This window comes from Epinephelus moara, chromosome 5, assembly GCF_006386435.1.
Source record: "Epinephelus moara isolate mb chromosome 5, YSFRI_EMoa_1.0, whole genome shotgun sequence".
Classification (NCBI taxonomy): Eukaryota; Metazoa; Chordata; class Actinopteri; order Perciformes; family Serranidae; genus Epinephelus; species Epinephelus moara.
The window spans coordinates 39,290,093-39,316,454 of record NC_065510.1 but is presented as its reverse complement, the minus strand read 5'-3'; the positions used below and the strand labels follow the sequence as shown (position 1 = coordinate 39,316,454).

Below are 26,362 nucleotides of genomic sequence, written 5' to 3'. Positions count from 1 at the left end.
TACATGATATCATTTTTAATGCTTACTGTGCAAGATACAAAAAAAGCAGTGATGAGCTTTAAACAAATTCTAGATGAAAGAAAACATCTAGCTGATACAGTCAAACGTATAGGCACATTTGTAAACGGCACATATTGCACACTGAGCTTCATTTTTCCTTCTATAATTGGCTATTACCAGGTGAGTCTGTGTGGATGTGTCAGTGTTCAGCATGTTGACAATATCTGGAATGCTAACTTGTCATCCCTCAGTGAATTTCATGAAGTCAAAGAAAGCTGAGGTGCATCACATGTTAAAAACACACAGGACATGATTTGAAAAACAGACTAACCTGTAAATAGCTCTGTGCAAGAAGCAGAAGCTTAAAGGGATTGTTTGGATATTTTTTAAGTGGGGTTGTAAGAGTTAATTACCCATAGTCAGTGTATTAACCTTCAGTAGATTTCAGTTGGCACACCCCCAGTTTGGAGAAGCAGACATAGAAGCTCAGAAATGTACTGCTGTGAACAAGGGCAGCAGAAAAACGCATTTTAGCCACTTAGAAAAATTACCAGTTTAAATGTACGCTACATTGAGAATATTTTCACCGCTTTACCTTGCCTTCAGATAGCCCCCTACCTTTGGCACTACATTTTCTCAGCTGTAAAACTTCCAGGGGATCCAGATTTCATGACTTTTCCAGACCTGGAATATTTTATTATGAAATTCCATGACTTTTCCAGGATTTCCATGACCGTGGGAACCCTCAACATCCATATTCCTACAAATAAGTGCAACTTTACTGTGCACTGTATTATGCTGCAGGTCAACTGTTTGGCTCAGGCTTACAGCAGTTTAGAGAAGAGACAACAAATAGAAGAAAATTAAAAAACAGTGATTATGACAACGGCAAAATGCTGATCACTGTGGGGACAAGACGATACAGAGGAGGAACTTTTACAAAGGGAGACTGATCGAGCTGGCGGAGAATTACAGAATGTATGAAAGTGTAGAATTACAGAAGTTCTATTGTGAAAATGTATTGCTTAAGGAGAGGGCTGTCTGACAAGGTGAAGTGGTGAAAATACTCTAAATATGGCATCCACTTAAACTGATAAAGATTTTTTAGATGGCTTTTTAAAATTTTGCTGCTGCCCGTCTAAAGCAGTACATAGCTTTCATGGTGGTACTGTCTGCTTCTTAAAATGAAGTGTGCTCTACTGCAGATAATACACTAACAATGGACAAGCACCTCACACGGCCCCACTTCAAACAATCCAAACTATCCCTTTAAGTTTAGCTTTGTTTTCTGTTTTGTTTTTCTGCTTTTTTGCATATACACTTCACACTATGACAGCTCCTTCCCTAGCTACAACCAGTCATTGAATAAAAAGTCCAACAAGGCACAGCTGTACTTTGTAGCATGGTTGAAGCTGGCATCTCTAAAGCCTTTGACTCCTGCTAGGATTTATAAAAAATGTGCACTTCCCAACCAGCGAGTCTTGGAAGCAAACTGACGAAACCAACAAAGTCTACAGCAGGTCTGTACATGAATATGAAATCTGAATGGAACAGAACACAATTAGGTTAAAGCTTCAGTATGAAAATGGTTGAATAAGACGAGGGATGATGACGGCTTCACTTCAATAGTCCATGATTGATGAGTGCACTGGCATTTAATCATAAAATTACAAAAGTCTGATTTCAGATTTACAAAATGTGCCACCCTTATGTACTGCAAGGTGGATAACCCCTTTAGTGGTTATACTCAGAGCAGCCTCTTACTTCTTTGACAGTTGCTCAACCTCAACAAGAGGCCATGATTTTGGAAGGTCTTCTTTGAGGAAGGTCAGAGTGTTCCAAATGTACGATGCACACCATTTCAAAAGCGACCAGATGCTGACCTCTTTAGAAAGTCATTCATATTGGTTTCTGAGTGCCTGCCAGCATTCACAAGATGGAACAGAACATGCTGCCACTGTGGCAACCGCTTTCTACAGTGGCGCTGATCCTGGTCGTCATGGAAATTCCAAGTCTGGAGGGATACTGGGATGAGGAGAGGCCAGAAGGGGAGCTGGCCAGCGGACGAGGTGGAGGGTTTTCCAGAACCCAAGGAGGAGCAGATGGAGTGCTACAAAATGCAAAGAGATAAACAGTAAAATGAAATGAGATGGTTTTTAGACAGAAGGATCAGAAGCAGTGCAGATGTTAGACCTGCAATAACTGATTTTTTGAAGTCATGAACACAACACTGACATATCACCCTTTTAAAATGATATGGTGAACTTGCCAACAAACGTTTATGTACACATCCAACATTTACAGAGCAACATCATTCATTTGGAGTTGTGTTTCTGTCCAGCTGACAAATTTAAGTCCAATATTCACTCAGTTTCAGCTCAGCTTTTGGTCTGTACCAAGTCTTGTGGGGGTCTTTAGCTGGCAAATGCTCCACTATGTTGACCAGCTGGTGGCTTACTGTGTCTGTCTGCCATTCTGTGCTGAGTAGTTAGTGTACAGTGAGTTTTTAGAGCTTTCTTTTTTAAATGAAAACAGCTGCTTACAGCTTTTGATTGCACTGAGTGAACCAAAGCTCTGGACCCCCAGTCAGCGGCCACAGAGGCAACCAAAAGCCAGCCAGTGCAAAGCCCAGCTCCAGGGAACCAGACAAGACCCAACTCCCCACTGGATCAGCAAACTTTCTGTTGCTGCTGTTACACAGGTTCCGCAGCCCATCAGCCCACTGTACCACCCGGTGCTGGAAGGCTGAGGGGCTACAGGTGCTGACCGAAAGTTTGTCCAGAGCTGCTGCCCACTCTCCTCCACTGTGGGGCAGCTAGCTAGCTATTTCTTGTCTCATTTGTGGTCTGACATACAGAGAGAGTGAGGCAAGGAGGGGCTGAGTGAATGTCCTGCGCACAACTCTATAAAATAAGATTAAATAAAACCAGTGTATGGGAAACAGAGTTATTGTATGAAATGTGTTCATATGCCCCTGGTCATTTGGTGGGAGGGGCTTAGGACAAAGGGGAGAACTGCAGGAGGAGAGTTCATTTTCAAATTCTGTTTTGTTTTGCCTTTTTTCAGGTTTCTGCCTACCCCAGCTTAAGTGTGTGGACACTGACAGCAGATGGAAAAGGAGAATAAGTACAGACAGTAAAACCACTGATGGTCTGAATCTCTGGCACTTTCTGTTGGTTGCCTAGTTACCTGTTATTATGCCTTAGAACACTGTTGTTGCGCAACACACAGCTTTCATTGCCAGGATCCATATGCAGCAGTGCCTTTTTGTTCCCAGGGTTACCCTGGAACAAGAGATTGTCATGGACGACACCTTTTACTGGCCCTAGCACAGCGACGCCACAGCTCTGTGCTGGCTGGACACGGTTGCGCAATACCTAAAGATAAAAATGATAACACCATAGAAATGTATAGAATCCATGTGTTAATATTTCATGAAGATGTTATGTACAGTGTTGTAAGAGTATCACGCCTCAGTCCATCTCACCTTAACATCAGCACTGCCAGAGACTTGGATCCCGTATCCACGGTTTCCAACCACATCATTCTCCACAATCTGCCCGTTACCACTGAAACTGACTCCATGGCCGCAGTTTTTATAGATGCCGTTACCACGAAGCTCCACTCTACAGTCTTTCTCCACTGTAACACCACCTCGACCATTTTCAAGAACGCAGTTTGTAACCAGTCGGGTCAGCTGACTGCTCTGCAGCACAGCTATGCCTGTGCCACGGTTACTGTTCACAAGGTTAGCAAAAACATTCAGGGGCTCACTGCTTTTCACGTACAGACCAACTGCTGCAGAAATAAGGAAGGAAAGATGGAGAGAACATTAGACACAGGAAGTGAGTGTACTTACACCATGTAATGCTCATGTAATGTCTATTACCTCCATTGTGGCTCATGCAGTTGCTCTCTACCAGGGCCACACTGATAGAACGACGGGCAGAGTGGCGCTCATCCTCACTGTCCAGATCACTCTCCCATGCAAACAGTTCCCCCTCTTCATTCAAGTTCTCCTGACCTTCTCTCCCTTCTCCCTCCACCCCCCTCCTTTCCCCGCTGCCTGCTTCACCACCAATCCCATCCTGCCCCGGCCAGTTCCCCTCCCTGGCCTCGATGTTCTCTGGATCTTTCCTGCAGAACACTGCCAACCCGTACATGCAATTATGGGTTATGTAGTTCCCCAGGAGCTGCGGGAGGCTGGATGACATGACCCACACACCACAGCCTTTGTTACCTGAGGGAACAATAGGAAGAAGAGAAATAAAACATCTGTGCCATTGTTAGTGAAGATGAAAGCAGAGGTGAGCTCTTATGTCTGCCATTATCAGGCTGAAAGTACACACAGTAGACGTGGTTTCCCTCAATGAGTCCCCGGCCTCTCTCTCCCACCACAACGCCGTCTGAGTAGCCATAACAGATGAAGTTGTTCCTCAGGATGGGGTCACCTCCTCTGCGAATGTCCACCCCCCCCCACTGGTTCTCTTTGATCACATTCTCTGGAATTAAAATGTATTTATATGTGAAAAAAATAAGGTTTCAGAACCATAACTGGTGTTTTCCTTTCTATATGAAGCAAATCAATGGGGGGAAACTAAGAACCCACATGGCGTGTTTTTGTGAAATGTTATCACCTGTTATCATCCCTCTGCCATTCTCGTTTATAGCAATCCCTGCTGCCTGACCCTGGAAGATGTGATTCCCACTGAGAAAGAGACAGAGGGAAAGAGAGTGAGGAGAGAATGTGAGTGGACCAAGAGCAAATATTGATGTCAAGGACGTTGCCATGCAGTCAACCTTGGGGGGAGCCAAATTTGCCATATAACATAACAAGGACATTAACATTTGTTGAATACACCTGTGAGCTGTGAGCTGCTAGGGTACAGCAACACCACTTAGACAAATCACATGCAAAGCTACAGTAAACCATAATACTAGAGCCAGTAGTTATAATAATGGTAACGCTTGTTTGTTTGTGTTAGCAAATGCACCCAGCATCTGTTCTTACATAATACAAAACTGCTCATATCACTCTCTTACTGTAAAATGCTAGGTTATATATAGCAGCAAAATATATATACCACTGCACTACATTGCAGCATAGTAATCGTGAAGTTGCTTGAGTGAAATTATCAAGCCATGTGACACCCCATGTGTTACATTTGAAGCAAGCTGTAGAAGGGACTACACATTCCTGTGCAAGTTAGATGTTTGTGGATTCCAGCCCACCTGACCACAGGATTTCCGCTGAAGAGAATATACACGCCCGCTTCCTTGTTGTTATAGATCTGGTTGCTCCGAATTGAACCTTTGCCATTGCCAAGGACAACAACCCCTGAACGCAAACCACTGTGTATTTTGTTGCACTGTGAAATGAAAGACAGTATGAGAGTGTAAAAATGGAGCAGAGAAGACGATCAAACTAAGAGCTGTTTGGAGATATACCTACTGATTTTACAAACAAATCAAATGCGAGCCTCTATACATCACTTTTATTGTGTTTCATAAATGTCTGTTTGATATAGTGGTAATCTGACAAAATCATCTCATGCATGCCAACTGACTATCAAATGTGTTTGTTTCTTCCTTGACTTCCATAGACAGTGGAGCAGCAATTACCACAATGATAGGGTTAGCCCCTTTCCGGATGTCCAGCCCCGCCTCCCCATTCGAGTGGATGTTGTTTTCTGCAATGAGGCCCTGAGCGGAGAGGCGCAGGAACACACCTGATGCACGGCACTCACACACCTCATTTCTAAGCATCACTATCTGAAGGAGATAAGGGAGAAAGAGAGGGAGCTCAAGTAGCACTCAGAAAAGGAAGCCGCTGCTTAATTACTCATGATCTGAGCTGCTTCCTCGGCTTGATACATGACTGAAGAAGGTATGCAGCCTGTAAAAGTCATTGTACAACTGCAGTTTAAATGTGTTGAGATACAATTTAACACTCCATTAGTCTGAAGAATGTTATAATGATCATATTTACTGTGGAGTTCTGGATGCAGCGGACAGCATAGTTCAGCCCACGGAAAATGTTGCCCTCCAGCCGAGCTTGTCCGTAATTAGACAAATGCACGCCACCCTTTCCTTCCCTGAAGAGGCAGCGTCTGAGGATACAGCCAAGGGTGGAGGCTGCCAACATCTGAGCCTCTGGGTCCCTGTCTAGTTCCTGCTGAAAGGTGAGGGGTTCAGGGGTCACAGATGGTGGATCCGGGGAGGAGGCCGGTGGCAGAGAGCCATCTGTCCGAGGCTTTAGCAAATGGGATAGGCCATGATTGTCACAAGAGATTTTGTAATCCGATATAAGTGGGTTTTTGGTGTTGTTAGTTCCTCCTCCATCTCGGTTCTCCTCTCCGTCACTGTGGTCGGCATCACTCCAGCCGTCTTCAATCACTGTGCCCTGACACACTGCATCTACTCCAGTCCTCCTCTGCCAGTCTTCTATGCTCACATGCTCCTTTTTCATATTAGCACTTGGCGGCTGATGCCCACCTGTGGAGCCAGCCGGAGGGGCTGTGGGAGGGCTATGGTTCCCAGATGGGCCACATGAAGGGAACGTCCTGGCCAGGGCAGCCAAGTGTTTACAAGCCCAGTTCCTCTCTGACACTGGAGGACCTTCAACAGTCACAGAAGCTGTGTCACTACCAGAGAAGTCACAGCTGTCCAACAAACTGAGCACAACGCCCAGCAAGTGGGCGGAGCTGCCTTGTGAGAAGGAGCAGAAGCGAGCCTGACAGGTTCCTGGGCCACGGACTTGCAGCTGAGCCCCCTCAAAGTTGCAGTTATCGAGTTGGACGTGACCCCATGATGTCTAAAGTGAAGCAAGGAGAGAAATGTGACTGGAGTGAGATTAAGCAAGGAAGGAACAAAATAATAGATTATATGATATCTGAGGTGAGCAGTTATTCTGACCATTTGATGAGACATTACTGTATCAAGAACCATCATGACAAGCTGTTACATCACCTTGTAGACCACAGTGGAGAACCAGGGTGGCATGAACACCAGATTACACAGCCTGGCAGTAGGGCACTGCTGCTCCATACACACCAGGAGGGCCACCTCGCCCAATCGACCCAGCCCAACCAGCTCCACAGGCACCTTCAGCGCCACTTCAGCCTGCTCTTCATACACCCCTGGATGGAGAACGACACGATCATATGGCCCCGCCACCCCAAGGGCACCACGTAGGGTCTCAAACTCACATCCAGCCCCTACATGCCAAACCCTGCGGTCTTTTCTACGACGGAAAAAGAGGAGGCAGGCAGAGGATTGGAGCTCTGGCCCATTTTGAGTCCAGGTGCGGGTGGACAGGGCGTGCTGCTTCAGGGCCTCTCTCCAGGACGGGGGCTCCATATGGGGCTGACTGGGCCAGTTGGGATGTCTGCACTCGGGGCAGCCTAAGCAGAGCTGTCTCCAGCGGGTGTTGTCCAGAGAGAGGATGAGCTCCCGCCAGGCGCGGCACACCTGGCAGCAGCGGCCCAGGTCAGGGAGCGGAAGATAGGCCAAGATAACTCTCCACAGCTCCACGGGGAGGCTGCCCACCTCCATGGCAGCAGAGACACCGGCTGAGGAGCACCGCGACGGGAGGGGGCACCTGGAAACAGTAAGTCACACGCACACATGCACGCGCAGTTTAGGCAACAGGAAACCGCGAGCGTCGACCGTTACCCAACAATAACACACAACTGAGCTCGTAAATGACCACACAGATAAACAGTCAATGCTACAGGGACCAGCCATTACTGTAACTAGCTAAACTGTATTAATTTAGCAGGAAACAACACGTAGCAAACTAGACATGACGGAAATGACGCCGCGAATTCTGTAACCTTATTTTTACTTTACGTGTCTCCTATCTTCACCTGTACGTACAATACTGTGTTTAAAGTTTGCTACAATTAATAACGGTTAGCTAGCGAGGCAACTTCACGCTAGCTATTTCCAAACCTTGTGTAACTAACGTTAGCCACAACATCAACAAACACATGAAAGCATCGTATACGTCATAGATTAAAGCCTTACCTTTTACCACTTTGCCATAGTTAGATGAATCAACACATGTCTGCTGGATATTTAGATAATATCTCTGGCGTTACATGTCTTTCCTCACTGCTTCCAGAGTTCATAACAGCCCATGACTGCAGATGTGCCATCGAAATGGAGTTCAGACGATTGCTTCCAGTTTACGGCAAGAAACAAACAGAGGTGGTCTATCTTCCGCTTCCCAAAAGTGGGCGTGCACCTCATGGAAGGAGACTGCTGTTTGGTTAACATCGTTGTTATCCTCAGTCGTCTGTCATACATGTGTGGTTGAAGCTGATGCTACAGAGAGCGGGTGGCGCGTTAGTCCAACCCCATCTTGCGTCTCACATCTCTGCCTCCAGCCTCACCCTGGTAAAGTATTACTACAGAGCCTTTCACAATTTTACACCATTGTGGGGATCTGATTACTAATCATTTAGATCCTCAACTTGCCGAAAGATATTGTAGTCAAGCTCACACTCGCTGTCAAAACATTATCAACCGACAGTTAGAAAGAATGAACCATAAAATGTGTGTCTACCCTGTCACTGACATGTAGGCTACTTTTTAATATTGTTAAAAGTGTACCATAAAAACAAGAGTCACAGTTTTGAAAAGATATGATGTTTCTTTCAAGTTGTATACATTTTAATGTAATATAATACAATTTTTAAACAACCAGACACAATATGGCACAATTTTGAACCAAGAATGTAGAATGACACTTTCTCATTTCTCATTTGCAAACTATTTCCCTTTAAATAAATGATTATTTTATTTTATTTTATTTTATTATTGTGCCATGCATAAATAATATGCCCAGCCCAAAAAGGCATGCAAGACACCGTAAAAAATAGAGAGAGAGAGACCAGAAACCACAGTAGCGACATAAGTCATAGTCAGTACTAATAAACCACCCTGATGTTTTTTCCAAGCTTCAGAAACAAAGTTAGCCAGCCCTACAGACATTAAGATTAAACAACGATTACATTCTGTCATCGTCAGTGCACTGAAACGTTTCTGGATTTCGAACAGAAATTTCATTAAGTGCAGATATTCTTATCTTATCATATTAAGGACAGTACAGACGAAAATTAATTAATTAATTCTCAACTTCTCCTGATTCCCATAATTCACACAACCTGTTGTCCTGTTGGATGTTTTTAAATCTGCCAACTTCAAGGGCCAGAGGAAGGATTCTTGTTCTCAGCTGTGCAACTTATTTACCTTTGACTCCTTGATGAGTTTGCTATAACATCAATATATATAACATATAACATCAGTGCAATTATTGTGCTTGATTTGTATATATTTCTCTGTAATTTTGGTTTTAACAAGATATCTTTAACCATTTTTCCTCAAATCTAGCAAGTAACTTTTCTTCTGATTGTGTTCATGCATTCATATATTGTATGTCAGCTTCTTCAAAAACACCATGAAGCTCTGTAACACCATGAAGCTCTGTAACACCATGAAGCTCTGTAACAATTCAGTAATTGTTTGAACATTTTTAAAGGACTTGCTGTATGTGTGTTGAGAAGGGCTGGGACAAGCAACAAAATGATCACCATCATCAAAACCCAGGTAAGACTTCAGGAGACAGGTGTCTGATCTTGTATTTTTTTCCTTCTAATAATTGACATGGATTCTGAGAATGTAGTGTCAGTAATCTTTATTCATTGTGTCACTGCCTTTGTGCAAACTTCAGCACACATAGCAGCACAAATATGTATTTATACTTTGTGCTGTTCTGAAACATTTATTGTATCTTACTGTAATAGTGTGAACATGTTCAGATGCATCCAGTGAGTGGTTGTGGAGAAAGCCCTTGTTTTACATACAGTGCAATCTGCTGTTGTTTATTCCTCCTCCTTCTCTTACAGGAGGACTTTGGCAAGGCTCTGAAGGATGCAGGAGACCAGCTGGTGGTGGCAGCTTTTACATCCCAGTGGTGTCCACCCAGCAAAATGACTGAACCTATCTCCAAAGTAGGTTTTTACTTGCAGCTGTAGCCCAAATATCTAACTTTGCCAGACTTGTTCTGACTAGGTTTTGAAGGTAAAATTTTACTTCAGCTGCTCCTGAGCACAAGATGACCATACATCAGTGATTTTACAGATACTGTGTAGCTTAGTAAACAAGGTTTGGACTCAAAAGGAGAACGGTGGTCAAATAGTCAGAAAAAGAATGTCCTTTTTCTTTTCCTATACACTTTGTCTTGACCTTGATGGAAAATGTCATGAGGTCAAGGAAAGATATGAAGGAGAATTCATGAGGTCTTAGGAAAAGACAACTGCAGTGCTAAGAGAATCCGACTACACTTACCCATTTATGCAACGGTGGATGTTTTTTGATGAGAGTCACTTTCAATGTTGCTGCTGCAAGGAACTGTGGGACAGCATTATCTCCTTTACTTTTGTAAAGGATGATCCAGTGTACCCTATGCTAAAGGAGATAACAAAGGAAGCATTGAAGCACCTTAGCATTTAGAGAATTTGACCAGCTCTTATCATGGCTGCCACTTAAAGACTTCATTTCATTCAGATAGGAACCTTCCCAAGCAAAAAAAGACATCTCAACCTGTCATTACGATTGACAGGTTGAGAGCATGGGTTGGTATCTCAGGGACTACCCTCCAGTGGTTTTCTTCATACTTTTCTTTCAGAAATGTTGTTGTGTCTGCTGATGGCTTTGTCTCCTCTCAATCATCATCCATGTGTGGGGTGCCACAGGGCTCTATTATAGGACCACTTTTATTTTGTCCTATCAGCACATTATCAAACAGCATGGTATTTTATTTCATTGTTACACAAATGATACTCAGCTGTACTTGTCCTGCAAACCTTCTGAAGGAGCTTAATTATCATCACTGCATTATTGCCTTGCCATGGTTAAGGATTGGATGGCTGTAAAAGTTCTTCAGCTAAACTCCTCTAAAATGGAAAACCCTATTATAGGCCCTCAACACACTTGAGGCCAAGATTTGCCTGCACTTGGAGCTCTAGCTCAACATCTTGTTCCTTCAGAACCTTGAGATTGTTTTTGATAACAACCTCAGTCTCAAGTCCCATGTAAATAGGCTAGCCCAGTTGTGTTTTTTCCATTTGAGAAATATTGCTAGAATTAGATTTTTTATTAAATTTAATGATCCTCAAAGAGTTATCCTTAACCAAAACATGACTCAAGGGTGTCCAAATTGCAGCCGCCAGACTTTTAAGTAAATCACATAAACATGGTCATGTCTCCTCTTATTTAGCTTGCCCTTCACTGACTGCCTGTCTGTTTTAGAACTGATTTTAAAATGTTAGTCTTGACTTTTGAGGCCTTCCATGGTATGGCACTGAGCTACCTGGCTGAGCTTATAAATCATTACTCACCATCCCGTAACCTCAGGTCTTCTGATAAGGGTGACAGAGAGTTTGCTTTTAGGGCTCCAACCCTTTGGAATAGCTCACCTGAGGAACTTAGACAAGAGAATTCACTGTCCTCTTTTAAATTGTCTCTTTAGACTTACCTCTACCATCTGGCTTTTTCTTAATTTTTCTTAATACATTTTTTTTCATCTGTTATAATGGTTGTTTTAAAAGGTGCTATAATAATAATTATAATTATAATTATAATTATAATACTAAACTATTAATTAATTATTAGTTATTATTTCAACAGGCAAACACTAGCAGGCAGAGACAAAAACTGGACCACAATGGCAGGGAACAAAGGGAAAGGCCTGGTATAAATAGCTAACTACTAAGCTTATAACCAAATGGAAAACAGGCGTGCAAATGGGCATGGGAGTCAGGTGATGGGAAGTGGTGAACACTCAGGTTTATGCAGGACAGGTAGGAGTTGCTGGATCTGAAATGAAAGTTGTTGCTAGGCAAGAATTAAGAGCTAGCTGACATTGGAAGGTACTTTATATTTTGTTAACTCAATAAAAACTAGAATTTCAAGGCACTCTTAATTTCCTCCTTTATCTGCCTTCCATTCTACAATAGAATTGATTTCTTTTCTTTGGACTAATTGCCATTCTTTGTTTTTGCCCCCAAGGGAATGTCAGAGAAGGTAGATGTTGATGATGTTCATCTCTCTGGTTTCAACAATCCTAATAACTTCTTTTTCCTTTTCTCCCCAGCATGTGGATGGACTTGCTGGAGGTAATATCTCATAGCTACAGGAGAAGTTGGCAAATTTGAAATGAACTGCAGGATTTAGTTAGTATGTTTGGAAATTCTGGGATTCTCACTTGAATATAAAATAATATGGTTTAGTAAAGATGTACGCATTGGTGGTCTGACATAGTTACAGTAAAAAAGTGGGGGAAACGTGGACTAGGTTTTAAGTAAGCTAGTAATATTAAGCTTTGCAGTAGATAAATGACAGCTCGGAGCATCAATGGGGTGACTTTAATGATTCTAACTATTTCTATCATAGATATTAAATGGAAATAGATAATACCAATGGTCAAATTCAGTTCAGTTTCTTTTAAATAAACAACATCACAACTAAACAGTTGACCTACATGAACTGAGTGCCATTTGCCAGAAACAGCACCACTTATGAATTGAGATTGCTTCGCTGATAGCTGGATCGGGAACAGCATTGAGCTGTTGCTGTTGGCTTGTTGTTTCACTTTTCATTATTAGGTACATCTGTTTTCCTTGTAAGTGATGAAAGACTGTTTAACTTTGGGGTAATGTTCCACTAAAGTCATGCAATGTCAGCTGCTAATGAGGGACGAAGGAGTGTATTACAGCCACACAAAAACATTATAGTCCTGATGGTGTACATCTTTGTCCAAGAGGTGGCGGTGTCCTGCCACTGAGAATTTTAATCTGATGCCGCCGGTACCCTGTTCTACATAATACAACCAGGGAAACCTTGTTTAAAATGTTGTATACCAAATTGTATTTTCAGGACATTTAATTGTATTTACACCATCACAAACAGAAAAAACCCTAAAAAGTAAGCAGAGGAGAGTGGAGAGGCCAATGTTTTTGTCTCTACGATGCAGGACCTACAAAATGTGAAGGGGCTGAGATGTGTTTATTGAGACAGTGCTCTTCAAGAAAGACCTTTAAGGGAAAAAAATCCTCTGAAAACAGCATTTGGTGAGTTACTGTGTGTGCCCTTTCAAGAGACAACATCAGAGATCATGTCTGACCTCTAGGTGAGATTAATGTGGAGTCTAGTCTGAAAATGTCACGTTTAATCAAATTGAACATATTGTGTTTGGTTTCCATTTACAGAGTTTTATCATTATTGTTGATGTGACTTGGTTTGCACAAAGAGCCTAGTTGGATATTTGGATGTGTGGCGTAATAAATTCAAAGATAGAAAAATGTGACACTGGGCAACATTTAAAATACTGTATAAAAAAAGTCTACATTATTTTATGTTTTTCAACATCATTTCTTTTTATTGCTAGATGTTCTACAAAACCTGAGAAAAATCAACTGTTTTGACAAAATCTTGGATTTGAATCATGACTTAAAACATGAAATGGTAACACTTTATATTAAGGTACACATGCTCATTATTAACTAGTGCATGTTCATAGCATATCGGTTCTTTATCAGTCATATGAAGCACTTAATAATGTCTTATTTTGCCCTACCACTTTCTACAACTAGACCATTAATTAAGACTTTCCCCCCAATAACCTCCCAATTACTGCTTATTGATGGGAAGTAAGGAAGTTGCTGTACATTTACAAGTAAAGTCTCCATATGCTTTGCTCAGTATGGGCCTTATAAGGTGGTAGTGTCACCTTTTCCCTTAATAACATTCAATAAATATGGTCGTTAATGCTTTCTATTAAGGTCATAGCTGTGGCTAAGGAGGTAGACCGGGTTGTCCACTTATCAGAAAATCGACAGTTCAATCCCCAGCTCTTCCAGTATGCATGCTGAAGTATCCTTGGGCAAGATATTGAGACCCAATTTGCTGAGTGTGTATGCAGCAGGTGACACCTTGTGTGGTAGCCACAGGCACCAGTATGTAAATATGTGTGAATGGGTGAATGTGATAAGTAGTGTAAAGGTGCTTTGAGTGGTCGAAAGACTAGAAGGGGATCATACAAATGCACATCCATTTACCATATCATGCATTATAAGCAAATTCATAAGACATTATAATGCATTTATAAGGCTCTTTATAAATGCTTAATAATCCCCAAAAACCCAAAGAAGCGTAAAGTCAACAGAGAAAATTAAAATTAAACATTTTTCCACTAAAAGATGACACATTTGCATGTGCCTTATTTGTATGTTGTTTTGTTTTTTGTTTGTTTGTTTTGCTTTTTTGTTTTTTTTATAACATGTTTGATGTGAGAAGCAAATTGACTGACCAGCCAGTATTCCAAAACTGGAAAATAAAGATGGCTTTGATAATTGCTGTGTTTTTACTTGCAGCCAGCAGATACAGCTCATAAATCCTCATAATTGTATAATAGTATCATACAATTGCTATATACAGTCACTTCACTTAAAGCTCACAAAGCCCTACCACAGTGTATTATTGTTTATAAGACATTATTCAGTTTCAGAAACTTAGAATGTGTAATCTGTTCTGATACATTAGAGCAGTTCTCCATGTATCTTTGTAAGTGGCTGAAGTGATGGTAGTTATAATGTGCTTTAACACAGGACTCAGATTCTACTTTCAAACACTGTTGCCACTTTGGTATGGAGGTATGAAGCATGATGGATGCTGAATTTATTATAGTCCACCACTATATTTACAAACATTTATAAAGAGTTGTATGAAGCCTTATGAATGCATTATAATGTCTTCTGAACATGCTTGCATTACAGACATGACCTTCAAGGAAAGGGTTACTTTATGGTTTATTCTTCTTTATTCTCATTCAGTGGTAGAGGAACAAACGCAGCACACATTTTTTTTCCAAACATATCTGTTAAACAATGTTATACCCTATCATGTAATTGCACTAGTATTGTGCTATCAAAGATTTACTAAAATTGAAGAGGAAGCAACTTCAGAATAGGGAACATGTGGGTTCATAAGTGTCAGACTGCTAGTGAATTAGTTGTGAGCGAGACCTCACTTAAGGATGGGCAACACATTCTGAGTAAGAAAGACTTATTTGGACAGTTTTAACACCTATAGTTTTTTGTTTTGTACATTAGAATATATCATATTTATTAAATCTCATTAACGGAGAATGACTGGCCCATACTGAGTAAAGCACATTGAGATTGTAATTCATGTATAACAACTTTCTTACTTCCTCTCAAATAGCAGTAATAAGGAGGTTATTGAGGAAAAACTCTTACTAGAAACTCTGGCCGAGTAGTTGTCAGATATGGTAATGCAGAATAAGGCATTAATAAGTGCTTGATAATGACTAATAAAGGCCAATATGCTACTGATATGCATGCTCATAAGAAACTAGTTAATGGTGCATGTGTGTACCTTAATATAAAGTGTAACCAATATAATGACTGAGAGAGACATTAACAGATTATTGGTTTGTAATTAATGTCACAATGTATTCAAAAAAATTGTCTTAATCTGAAAATGTATATGCATGTTTTTTGAAGACATGCATACATTTGATTTTGATGATTAGAAATAACTACTGTATATAATCTATAATCTGCGAATAGAAAACTTGCAAACAAAGCTGATACATAAAACACATCATACACTGACACCACACTTGAATTTCATTCTGTCCTGCAGTCTGCTCAATAAACCAATATACTATTTATATTGTGCATTTACCCTACAGTTTAAAAAAAAAAAAAATTACATTTAATATTCAATTTGAAATACAATTCTTTTAATTGCTTACAAAAATCTCATCTAAAGTGAGTAGACATACAATGTTTAACACATTGCTCAAAACCTAGATTTGTGTCACCACACCTTTATTTGTTGCTGACAGGAAATGGAAAAGTTGGGTAGATGGTCAACCTTGCAGCTGCCACATGAAGCTTTCCTATTAAGAAACATTTTCTCCCTGTGCTCCGTCAGTGCAATCCATGCTTCCACCTTGAGCTTCAGTGGTGATGAAGATGTGTCCAAAAGGTTCTTCTCTCCCTCTTAGCCAAATCTGTAAAGGGTTTGTTCTTCAAGATGTCTGCCTACAGAGAAAAAAAAGTACGCTATAGAGTAGACAATCATCTATACTCATACTGGATATGGAATTGGTGGCAGATGATTATTTTCTCACTATATGATCACAATGACATTAATTCAAAATATGAAATTGCTGAATTGATTAAAAAAACACAAAGTAAAAATACAAATTCAACAAACAAACAAACAAACAAGCAACTAATTCAATACCATGGCTTCAAATGGAATTTAATCATTTCAACTTTGCTTTTATTTCCTAAGTTAGAGGAAGTTTTTATGAATAAGACTGGGACTTTTCCTCAGTTGGTGTCTGTGAGGAAGCTGCTGCCACTTGTTTTCAACACACTTAGCCACTTAGTGACTAATAGTTAACCACCTTCCTGGAAAGTTGAATGTTAAGCAAAAGTGACTTAAGGGGACTTAAATTCAGGAACATCCTCATCTTCCCCTGATCTGTGACTAACCATGTAAACAATGAATAACTTACTGAATAAAAGCCATAAAAAAAGCTAGAGTTGCCTTTGGGTCAACACTAAACCAATAAAATCCTCTTGTGTACGTACATGCCAGAGACTGTGCTGTCATATTGCTATCATCTGTGTACCACATGAATAATCTAAATTCCTCTGGTTCATATGAGGTCTGTTCTCATCTAATCTATCCACATTCACACAAATAGAGTAAAGATATACTTACCTAGTCTGTGTCTTTTTAAGCACTTTTTTGACCCAAGGAGCATCAGGGTCCAGACAAATCTTTTGCCCATCCTTTTTAAGAGTGGCACTACAGGATCAAAGACAGGTCAGAGTCATCAGCTGCAGGAATATTCCCCTTAAGACCTAGTTATTTTACACCAGACCCATTAAAGGGATAGTTCAGATTTTTTTGGAGTTGTATGAGGTATTTATCCATAGTCAGTGTATTACAAACAGTAGATGTCAGTTGCTACGCCCCCGTTTTGAAGAAGCAGGTTGGAATCTGACATGAAAGCTAAGCAATGTACTGTTGTGGAGGGGTCAGCAACAAAATGTAATTCAGCCACCTAAAAAAGCCCCCCCCCCCTAAAAAAATCAGTATCAGTCTAATTGGACGCTATATTGAGAATATTTTCATTGCTTTACTTTGCTGTCACGCAGCGATTTCCAACTGGAAAATGAAGCAAGACACCATTGAGAAAAACGGTGATTTAACATTAGTGAACACAGGAGCTGCTGGTCTATGCCACCTCGATCTGTTACTTTGTTTGTGTTACTGTGTGACTTTGGCTATTAAAAGGGGTTGTGTGGATTCAAAAAAGTCACACATTAACACAAACAAACTAACTGATCAAAGCAGCAGTAGACCAGCAGCTCTCGTGTTTGGCGAGCTAAAATGACTGTTTTTGTCAATAGAGTCTGGCTGCTTTTACCAGAGCATGGATGTGGAACTAAAGCCGTTAATGGCTTCCCCACTGGAATGGGCTGTCTGATTAAACGGTGAGGTGCTGAAAATGCTCTCAATATAGCGTGCATTTACACTGATATTGATTTTTTTAGCTAGGACATTTTTTTAGGTGGCTAAAAGTTGTTTTGGTGCTGGCCCCCATCCATAGCTGTACATTGCTTAGTCTCTGTGTTGGACTTTAGCCTGCTTCTCCAAACTAGGGACCTAGCAACGGACATCTACTGTATGTAATGCACTGGCTATGGATGAATACCCTGTACAGCCCAACTTTAAAAAAAAAAATTGAACTGTCCCTTTAAGACACAGGTAAACACCTCAGACATGCTTTGTGAGTACAGATTAACAGAACAACTGTTGAACTTTGGCCCCAGCACTCACATAATCTCAGTGTCCTTGCAGTGGGAGCTGGGAGGGTTCACCTCCACCTGTCCTATGTAACGACCAATGGGCTTTCTCTCCTTGCTGAGGCATCGACATCTCTGGACCAGTGGATGATCCAGACTTTTACCTGGGGTTGTAAGAGGTCAGAGAAGGATGTCAATTATCTAGACAGAAACAAGGCAAAGCAAACTGCTGATTGCTAAATGCAGATCACAAACAGGCACTTGACCCAAATCACAGAGTGCATGGATGCTGGCAGCAAAGAGAGCAAGGCATTCATACGGGGACGAAACTATTCCGATTTAAAAAGCAAATGACAGATTAGACTCACCCTCAGGGATTGTCAGGAGAACCAGGAGTGCCACAACAGTAATGATAGACATATTTGCTCTGAAGCTGAAGTCAGAGACACAATCTAATTCATAAGAAACGGTATTAGTCAGTAGACTGCAAACATTAAAGCTCAGCTGTTCCCTCTGCAGTTGTTTCTACTCTTATACCATTTGTCCCTCCCCTTATTTCAAGGAACCAATCTTTTTTTTCATTAGCAGTACTGGAGAGAAAAGGAGGATGCATTAGTTTTGGAGTAAAGTACTACATTTAGTATTGTTTCCCATAAGAAAAAAAATCTCATTAATTAGTGGTCATTTAGATTCATAGGATTCAGCTTTTTTTCATGCTTCTTTTTTTTCAGGAAGTATTTTATATATGACATTTACTGGAACTCACTGCACTGGTTTCAGTTAGCAAACCTGGGTGAAATTTTAAGTTGCTGGTCAGGTCACTTAGCAGGAATCTGAAAATTGCATGTTTGTGCCAAACAGACTACTGGTATTTCTCTACTGTAACCCACAACAAGCCTGGGAAACTTTTTTTATGATTTTAATTTCCAACTAGTATTAACACTGGCTCTGCGTTGTTGCAGCTGCAGCCACTTAGCAGGAAGTTATCTACAATCTGGTCACTTGTGCCAAAGTGACTAACTGTGATTGTCTTCTCTGTCTCCATTGTGTCTGAGCATTTTGAAATACCCTGCTCTGATTTGTAACCTCAAAAAGCCTTGCAACATCCCAGAGCAACTTTGCTTTTGTTCTTCCTTAAGCAAACATATAAAAGTAACAGATTATCTTCTGGGAATAACAACATGTAGATAATGGGTACAATCCTACCAAAGAACAAGAATAAAAGATTTGAGTTATTACTTTCAATGCAAATATATGCTGTGTAAAACAAAAGCTGAACAATAATACTTATGTGCTGCACATGCAAGAGTAAGGTTGAGAGCATTTGTGTCATCATATCTCTGTCATATAGGTGTAAGTTATGACAAGCCTGCAAACTTGTCCTAGCATGATGTTAAATGTCAGAGAGACACGGTTACACACATGTGGAATGTAAACTCCTGCAGGGCTTCCCACCCACAGATAAATGCCCCCATTCAAAGTTTTGTGTGAGGGGGGGGGAAGCAATCAACCTTCAACCTCTAGCTGTTTGTAAATCTAAAAACTCCGTGATATTTCCTGGAATCCCCAGAGGCTGACTGCATCTGAGTCTTCCTTCTGTATCATCAATATTTACAATGGCACAGCTGAAACTTATTGTTTGCTATTGTATACATATTTCAGTGCAGTATGCTTACACTAAAGCGCCACAGTAACGCTCAAGCATACCTATCAGCTTACCTCTCAGACACATTAGAAAAGAAAAAACAGAAAAGGAAGAGTGGGCGGTAACAAGTTCATGATTCATTCCTGATTTTCCCAGTGCCTGTTTTCACCCTTATTAACTCAGTGTTACATATTCAGTATCAGTGTGTGGTGTTTTGTGTGCATCTGCATATGTTTGGTGTTTAAACCATATTTTATAATAAGGCGATGATAGTAAATGTTATCAGGCAGAATGCCATTCAAAACAGAGCAGCCTCCCTTTAAATGTGCAACATTATACTCTACCAATACTTAACTCTGGAATGCTATGCAACCAGCTCAGGCGCCAGAAGAAAATGTTTGTATCAAGGCTGCAGGTTTCGTTCCAACACTGGTGGCAGGGAGGGGGAGCATATGTGAAACAAGGAGGGCGTTCTCCTCTGAATGTTTTTAGCATCAAACACTTTCTGCGTTCTGGTGAATTTTTATGCACCAGTATGTGCATTTTCTCCATCAATTTATGATGTTAATGCCTTTCATTTTGTCAGAATAAAAGTCCTCTGCAGCTTTCATTGGGAGAGACAAATGCACGTTCTAAATATTGAGAGGGACGTGTCCCATATGTCTCTCCCAATATCTACATCTATGGCTGGTATTGTACGTTTCTGTAAGCCATGAATACATTACATTTGCACGTTTCATATGAATCATATTAACGTTTATAAAGTGAGGTATGAGCTGACTTTGTTATCGGTAGGTGGAGGGGACTAGGCGAGACGCCTGCCAAGCTGCAGACCACTGTTTGAGACCAACAATCAAAAAGACTGTTAGTCATTGCTGTGCTTACAGCTACTTTTTAACCAAACATGGATGTTTTTCAGTGGTCCGTCATTGTTTTTTCAGCGGGGATAGTGCCACAAGATGCAGTTGTTTTTATAAGACACATTGCTGCTTTTCAGCCGCGATAGCAGCATATAAAGCGGGTATATTTTACCAAGACATTCCTGCATTTCCAGCGGGGATTGTGCCATCAAAACCGGGTATTTTAAGCCAGAGCATGATCTTTGGCTAGCCATAACCAAGTGTTTTCTCTGCCTAAACCTAACCACATGTTAACCACAGCGTTGTTGAAATGAAAAGTTTCAGTAACATATCCATGGGTTGCAAATACCAACAATTCCAACATTTTTTCAGGCAATTGGGTGGATGCAACAACTTAATGCACTACTCAATGTTATGCCAAGTTTTACCAATGCTAAATAAGGAAATATGTGCCAAAGTAGTCGCAAAGCAATTTGTTGTTGTTATTTTTGCTCTTGTTTGGTATTTTCTCGGCTCTAAACCCACTTTTGCTGAACTGGATTTAGTTTAGTTTTAGATTTTTTTCATCATTTTTTTATGATAACATTTAATAAAAATGCAATCAACATTCTAAAATAAAAACAACATTGCCAGGGAACCATGAATGCCTGCAGAACAGGGATTGGTCTTTAAACATGTAATTTTGTGTTAGATAGCTACTAACTATATAAAAAAAATAAAAATAAAAGCATGGATGGGTTTGCCTTTTTTAGGACATTTAGAGCAAATGTCACTGATTTTAAATTAATAATATTCTTTTTTATGTCATTCCTCTTTGAACACAGGTATATTTCCAAGGTGGTAATCTGAATCACTTGCAAGGGCCCGCTTTCTCTATGTGCAACCGCACTGCCTGCACTGTCGATATTTATTTTATAGTAACATGCTTTTACAGTAAACGATATATCGTGATGACAATGCAGGGTCAGTTGTTTTGTTTTAGCCACAGAATATCTACAATAATGAAGTGGGTTTCTTGTCTGCAACATTGAAAGTTTTAGCTGAGGTCAATGGGAAGTTCTGGAATATCCAAACATCTATGGATCATGCTATAAAAAAAGTCATCATACTTCCCCTGTGATCTCATGATGCTACAGACCCTGTTTCCTCTATTTTGTGTGTGCGTGTGTGTGTGTGCGTGCGTGTGCGTGCGTGTGTGTGTGTGTGTGTGTGTTTGTGTGTGTGTGTGTAAAATTGATCGTGCTTTAGAAAATGAAACCTTGCATATCTGTTACAGGCTGAAAGTGTTTGCTTTATTTGTCTTGCCATTAGTACGAACCTGAAAATATGACATACTATAAATACACACATCCTCAACACCTCTCACTTCACTATATTTTCCATTCTAAAAATATGAATGATATATATGTTAGCACTCTGCCCCCAGCATCACAAGGTAAATTTGAGGGAGGATCTTTCTGATATACCACTGTCACTTTAAGAACACATATGACCTTGATCATCCCTCAAATTCACCTTGTGATGCTCATATGTGTCCTAAAAGTGACAGAAACTTTCCACCAAAGTTCATCACATCCTGTATTTAACCAAATCTGATATTCACATCTGGTTTTCATTTCCCTAAAGTCTAAGATGACCACAGAAGGACATGGTTCTCTATGAATTCTGGTCATAACTATTGGCCTTGCTGAGATTTAATTTAGTTCCTGTTTATAAAGACAATCTCCAATAAAAATTGTCACACTTTTAACAGACATAATTGTGTCTCCCATATAAAATCTTTCAATCAGCACGTATTGTTTAAGTGAGGCAACAACTGCATGGTTAGTGTGTCATGACCGCAAGATTAGCCCTTACAGTTTTGAAGTTTCTCCATACTTCCTTCTGCTTTGTCAGAATGCATGGCATGACGTACGGGCAGATGTGTTTGGGCATGTTGAAGTTGCATCAGGCCTCAGTCCCATGAAAGTTTTTGGCACAGCATCTGTTGTTTCAAATGTGTGAGCCAGCATTATATGACGATTTTGATGAGTGTAATAGTTGCCCTGCAATAATGTGTTTTACATCTGGAATGCATGAACTGGGTTCAAAATATCAAAAGCTTCTCTTTGAGGTGTGTTCACTTGTTATAACTGCATAATTCAAATTTGTGGATTGTACTTTTTTTGGGATGGAGTTGAAAACACTGCATTTCTTAAAGGTATAGTGTGTAGAATGTAGGGGCATCTATTGGCAGAATGTTGTATGATATTCATAACTTTGTTTACATTACTTTATAATTATCTGAAACTGTGAACTGTTGTGTTACTGGGACCTTCAAATAACCTGTTTATACATTTGCATAGATTTCAGGGGGCAAACAGAGCACACATCGCAACTAATATTTAGAACATGTGCATTTGCCCACCCCTTCCCCTCCCCCATAACAACGTGAAAGTAACAAAGGACTTTTGCTTTAATATTTAAGACATTTACACCTTAAATTGATTAATTACTTATTGACTTATTCATACTTCAAAAACAGCATCAATAACTGATTAACATGGGGGGGGGATAAATAAATAAATGAAATAAAAATCAACCAGCCACCCTCCTCCCCTGACAGTCCCTTTATAAGTAAAGAACAGTCCCTAAAGTGCGGTGAGGTTTGTGGACCGTTACCTGCCACAAAGAGTAATGTGAACGGACACGCCACATACCTGTGTACCGCCACGGCTTGGTTGTCCAGGTACTACTGGGCAGTCATGATGCCAACGAAAGAGGAAATTACTGGACCTGGAGTCGGACTTCTCTGTCGCCGGTAAGCCGTTATCTTGCGCCGCAGAGCACTATGAACCTCCGCCGTATTCCTGTCTGTGACCCCCGTTCAACCCACAACCTCCAGGATTCGTCTTTCCTTTCTGCTGCTGGTTGAAACGTGATATTAGGGGCACCCCAGCGCCCACTCCACTAACTTGACGTGGAAATGAGCGGTAGTCTAGAAAACTGGTGAGTTTTGTTTTTGTTTTTTTTTGGAGGGCGCTCGTGCGCCCTCACACAGATTGCGCCCTGGGCGGTCGCCCACATTGCCCATAGCAAAACCCATCCCTGGGTGTACAGGAAATCTAAAATAACCACTTGTCAACCAGATCCGCTGTCGACACTAACCTCGCGACAACTGCCACCCACCTCTCCTGCACGTTTGCCACATGGGAGAAGATTCCGTTTTTACTGCTAGATGCCACTAAATCTTACACACTGAACCTTTAACAAGTTCTGCGAACCTTTTTGAGCTTTAACAGCAACAAGCATGTTAGTGCATGCAGGGTAGTGTGTGGAACTTGTTTTAGTAGATGTCCAGCTGTAGACAGCTACTAAAACACAACAAGTAGCTGTGCGAGTATGTGAGAGACACGCCGACTCAAAGGTCATGAATGGAGTCCTGGTACAAAAAAAAAAAAATCTCCATCCTGAGGGTGAAATTTCTGATGATAAAACCTGAGTGTTGGATTCGTCAGCCGCTCATTCACGGATCGTATGTAATTGTTCATTTTCTCACATGCCATCTGTGAATCAGTTGTCACTCGATGAATAGATAAGCTGAGTGTGAGCAGTGGTGCAACACACTGTCGGCAGCCATCCAATATACAAATAATTTGTCTCAAGCACTCCTGTCACGTTAATGAATTCATTACAACCTTTTTAGTCACTGTATTTTTCCAAGTGTCACCTCTGCATTCGTGACCAATCAAATGTTAACAAATGAGCCCTCCTGATAAATCAGAGGTGTCACTCAGCTACCTTACACTGTAAAATTCCCGCTCTGATGCTGACAGTCCCAGTTTGCGCAACCTCCTCAGCCAGGGAAGTGAGTCATTTCCAGGAGATTGGCTTTAAAAGCAGAGACTCTGCTCTCCAGCACTAGATTCAACCAGCAGAGCGAGAAGGTGGCTGAAGCAACAAAAGGAAAAGTTAAGGAGAAAAGGAACTCAGAAGAATAAAAAGCTCATTCTTCAGACTTCATCAGACGACTTTCTGAAAGGCATTCTTCTTTTTTAGTATTAATTGTGGCAGAATATTTAAAAGGCAAAATGATGAGCAGCAGAGTCATTGTCATCTCCATTGCGGTGCTCCTGGCCTTCCTGGCCGTCAGTGAAGGTAAGATTATGATAATTCAATGCAGCAATATTGAGCTATGCTGTTAATCAAGTTACTCTCTCTTCAGTTTTGCATTTGAACAATCACTGTTGCACATTCTGCTGCTCTCTTTTGCTCAATGCAACACACTTATTGCACTTTGTGACCACATGTCCTATCATCTTAACAGGGAGTCTAGGAGTGGAGCTGCACTGCCGCTGTATCCTGACAGAGAGCAAACCCATTGGTCGCCACATCGAGAAGGTGGAGCTGATACCTGCAAACTCCCACTGCGATGAGACTGAGATCATGTAAGACCTAATTTCAAAGCCTTCAACCCATCTAGACAGTGCAGATGTTTATTCTTTGAGATTCTGTCTTTCTCACTCATCGGCTTCATCAACCTGTGTTGACGGTATCTCTGGTTTTTGCTTGGTGTTACAGTGCCACTCTGAAAAGGACAGGCCAAGAAGTTTGCCTTGACCCCGAAGCTCCCTGGGTGAAGAAAGTGATTAACAGGATCCTGGCCAAGTAAGTTCTGGTCAATCAAACAGTATATAAGGTCGCTCAAAATAGTCTAGTGTCAGGATGTAAGCGGATAATGTAACAGAAAATGGCAGAGTTGCACAAATTAATTCTTTTCTGTTCCTTTTCTCTGCAGCCAAAAACGCTGAACAGACCGGGAGAGATTTGCTTCATGAGTCTCAGCTGTTTGAAGACAAATGAAGAGTACCAAAAAGTATTTGCTGTCATCAACACTCATTTCATTTTAACACCAGAGGACTGCTGAATGTCCCGATCAAGTGTTGAAAATGACAACAGGATTTAATCATTAATGTTATGTTTGTATCAAACATATTATTTATTAACAAGTCTGTGCTTGTTTTTATGTTACTTGTGTGTGTTGCAGCCAGTAATTTGCTGTCATTCAGCTGCTCCTGTTTGTAAAACTGCATAACTGTTGTATGTCTTTAAATTATGTGCTCAACATATTTATTGATATATTTATAAAACTTTAATGTATTTGAGTACAGCTTTGTTGTTCTGCTGACAACCTGTTGATAAATAAAAAGTCTGTATGAAATTGAAAAGGGATTTCTTTGGTTTTGTTTCTTTCTTCTATATTATTATTCTAATATCTGATATATCTTTCAGAATATTCCTTTAATGTATACATAATGAAAAACAGTAATATGCACAGTCAGCACAAATCAGAGTAAGCATGACAAACTGAAGGGAACATGTCTTCTAACACTTTACTTGATCTTTCAAATTTCAAATGAAGTCTTACACTGTAAGAATTTTTACATATACTATGTTAAATATTGTTTTATAACAAATAAATACCTAAGAAAGTAATGTTCTATCAATACACACCCTGCTTGGAGTGTGTCCTAAATCGACCGTATTCCACTTCCCTATGGGACTGTAGTCAACATTACAGGGCTGCAGCACAGGTGCTGCTGGTGTAATGACCTCACTATCTCCCCACAGGGCCTAACCCTGAGTTTATTCTCACACAGATATATAAATCTAATTGTATGAGGCTGTGTATAGGACTGCAATCAGACTTTTAAATTGCACCAATAAACACTGCCGGTAAGTCAGTAAACTTTGACCGTACCACAAGTCACATGGACTTCTTGTTGCATTTGTACCAACCTTCAAACCCCTGCAGATAATATTCTCAATAGGATGATGCTGCAACAGCAAAACAATGATTTATAAATTATATGACAGCTTGATATTCCCTAAAAAAAAAAAAAGAACTGAAGGGTCCCCCAACAATGTAATGTTGCACTCCTGTAAAGTTAGGGGACTGT

At 40.7% G+C, this 26,362-nt stretch overlaps 3 protein-coding genes across 3 annotated transcripts; 1 reads left to right on the top strand and 2 right to left on the bottom strand.

The window, feature by feature from the left end:
* Nucleotides 1-10: 10 nt before the first annotated feature.
* fbxo10 (F-box protein 10) lies at nucleotides 11-7,554 on the bottom strand. The gene is made up of 10 exons (XM_050045040.1): nucleotides 6,970-7,554; nucleotides 5,990-6,814; nucleotides 5,623-5,772; nucleotides 5,233-5,369; nucleotides 4,638-4,708; nucleotides 4,350-4,502; nucleotides 3,890-4,240; nucleotides 3,488-3,798; nucleotides 3,190-3,377; nucleotides 11-2,110 (listed from the first exon to the last, which is right to left on the bottom strand). Exons 1-10 carry the CDS (start codon nucleotides 7,552-7,554, stop codon nucleotides 1,930-1,932), a joined length of 2,952 nt encoding a protein of 983 aa, XP_049900997.1. The 3' UTR covers nucleotides 11-1,929.
* A 5,754-nt stretch (nucleotides 7,555-13,308) lies between these two features.
* Nucleotides 13,309-23,685, bottom strand: LOC126390259 (interleukin-8-like). The gene is made up of 5 exons (XM_050044492.1): nucleotides 23,123-23,685; nucleotides 18,287-18,370; nucleotides 17,953-18,082; nucleotides 16,828-16,914; nucleotides 13,309-16,136 (listed from the first exon to the last, which is right to left on the bottom strand). The coding sequence occupies exons 2-5, from the start codon at nucleotides 18,336-18,338 to the stop codon at nucleotides 16,124-16,126; spliced, it is 282 nt and encodes a 93-aa protein (XP_049900449.1). The 5' UTR covers nucleotides 18,339-18,370; nucleotides 23,123-23,685; the 3' UTR covers nucleotides 13,309-16,123.
* Nucleotides 23,686-24,317: 632 nt separating this feature from the next.
* Nucleotides 24,318-25,634, top strand: LOC126390254 (interleukin-8-like). Its single transcript, XM_050044483.1, has 4 exons — nucleotides 24,318-24,560; nucleotides 24,730-24,850; nucleotides 24,984-25,070; nucleotides 25,201-25,634. Exons 1-4 carry the CDS (start codon nucleotides 24,494-24,496, stop codon nucleotides 25,211-25,213), a joined length of 288 nt encoding a protein of 95 aa, XP_049900440.1. The 5' UTR covers nucleotides 24,318-24,493; the 3' UTR covers nucleotides 25,214-25,634.
* Nucleotides 25,635-26,362: the final 728 nt, after the last annotated feature.

Bases quoted from the DNA above. Each gene is read 5' to 3' on its own strand.
- fbxo10 (XM_050045040.1), bottom strand. From the start codon at position 7,554: ATGGAGGTGGGCAGCCTCCCCGTGGAGCTGTGGAGAGTTATCTTGGCC. The intron at 4,241-4,349 runs GTGTGTACTTTC...TTGTTCCCTCAG, and splicing joins TGAGGGAAACCACGTCTACT to GTAACAAAGGCTGTGGTGTG. The intron at 3,378-3,487 runs GTGAGATGGACT...TTTTATCTTTAG, and splicing joins CTGGCAGTGCTGATGTTAAG to GTATTGCGCAACCGTGTCCA.
- LOC126390259 (XM_050044492.1), bottom strand. From the start codon at position 18,338: ATGTCTATCATTACTGTTGTGGCACTCCTGGTTCTCCTGACAATCCCT. The intron at 18,083-18,286 runs GTGAGTCTAATC...TTACAACCCCAG, and splicing joins TCTCCTGACAATCCCTGAGG to GTAAAAGTCTGGATCATCCA. The intron at 16,915-17,952 runs GTGAGTGCTGGG...TTGATCCTGTAG, and splicing joins TGCAAGGACACTGAGATTAT to TGCCACTCTTAAAAAGGATG.
- LOC126390254 (XM_050044483.1), top strand. From the start codon at position 24,494: ATGATGAGCAGCAGAGTCATTGTCATCTCCATTGCGGTGCTCCTGGCC. The intron at 24,561-24,729 runs GTAAGATTATGA...TCATCTTAACAG, and splicing joins CTTCCTGGCCGTCAGTGAAG to GGAGTCTAGGAGTGGAGCTG. The intron at 24,851-24,983 runs GTAAGACCTAAT...TTGGTGTTACAG, and splicing joins TGCGATGAGACTGAGATCAT to TGCCACTCTGAAAAGGACAG.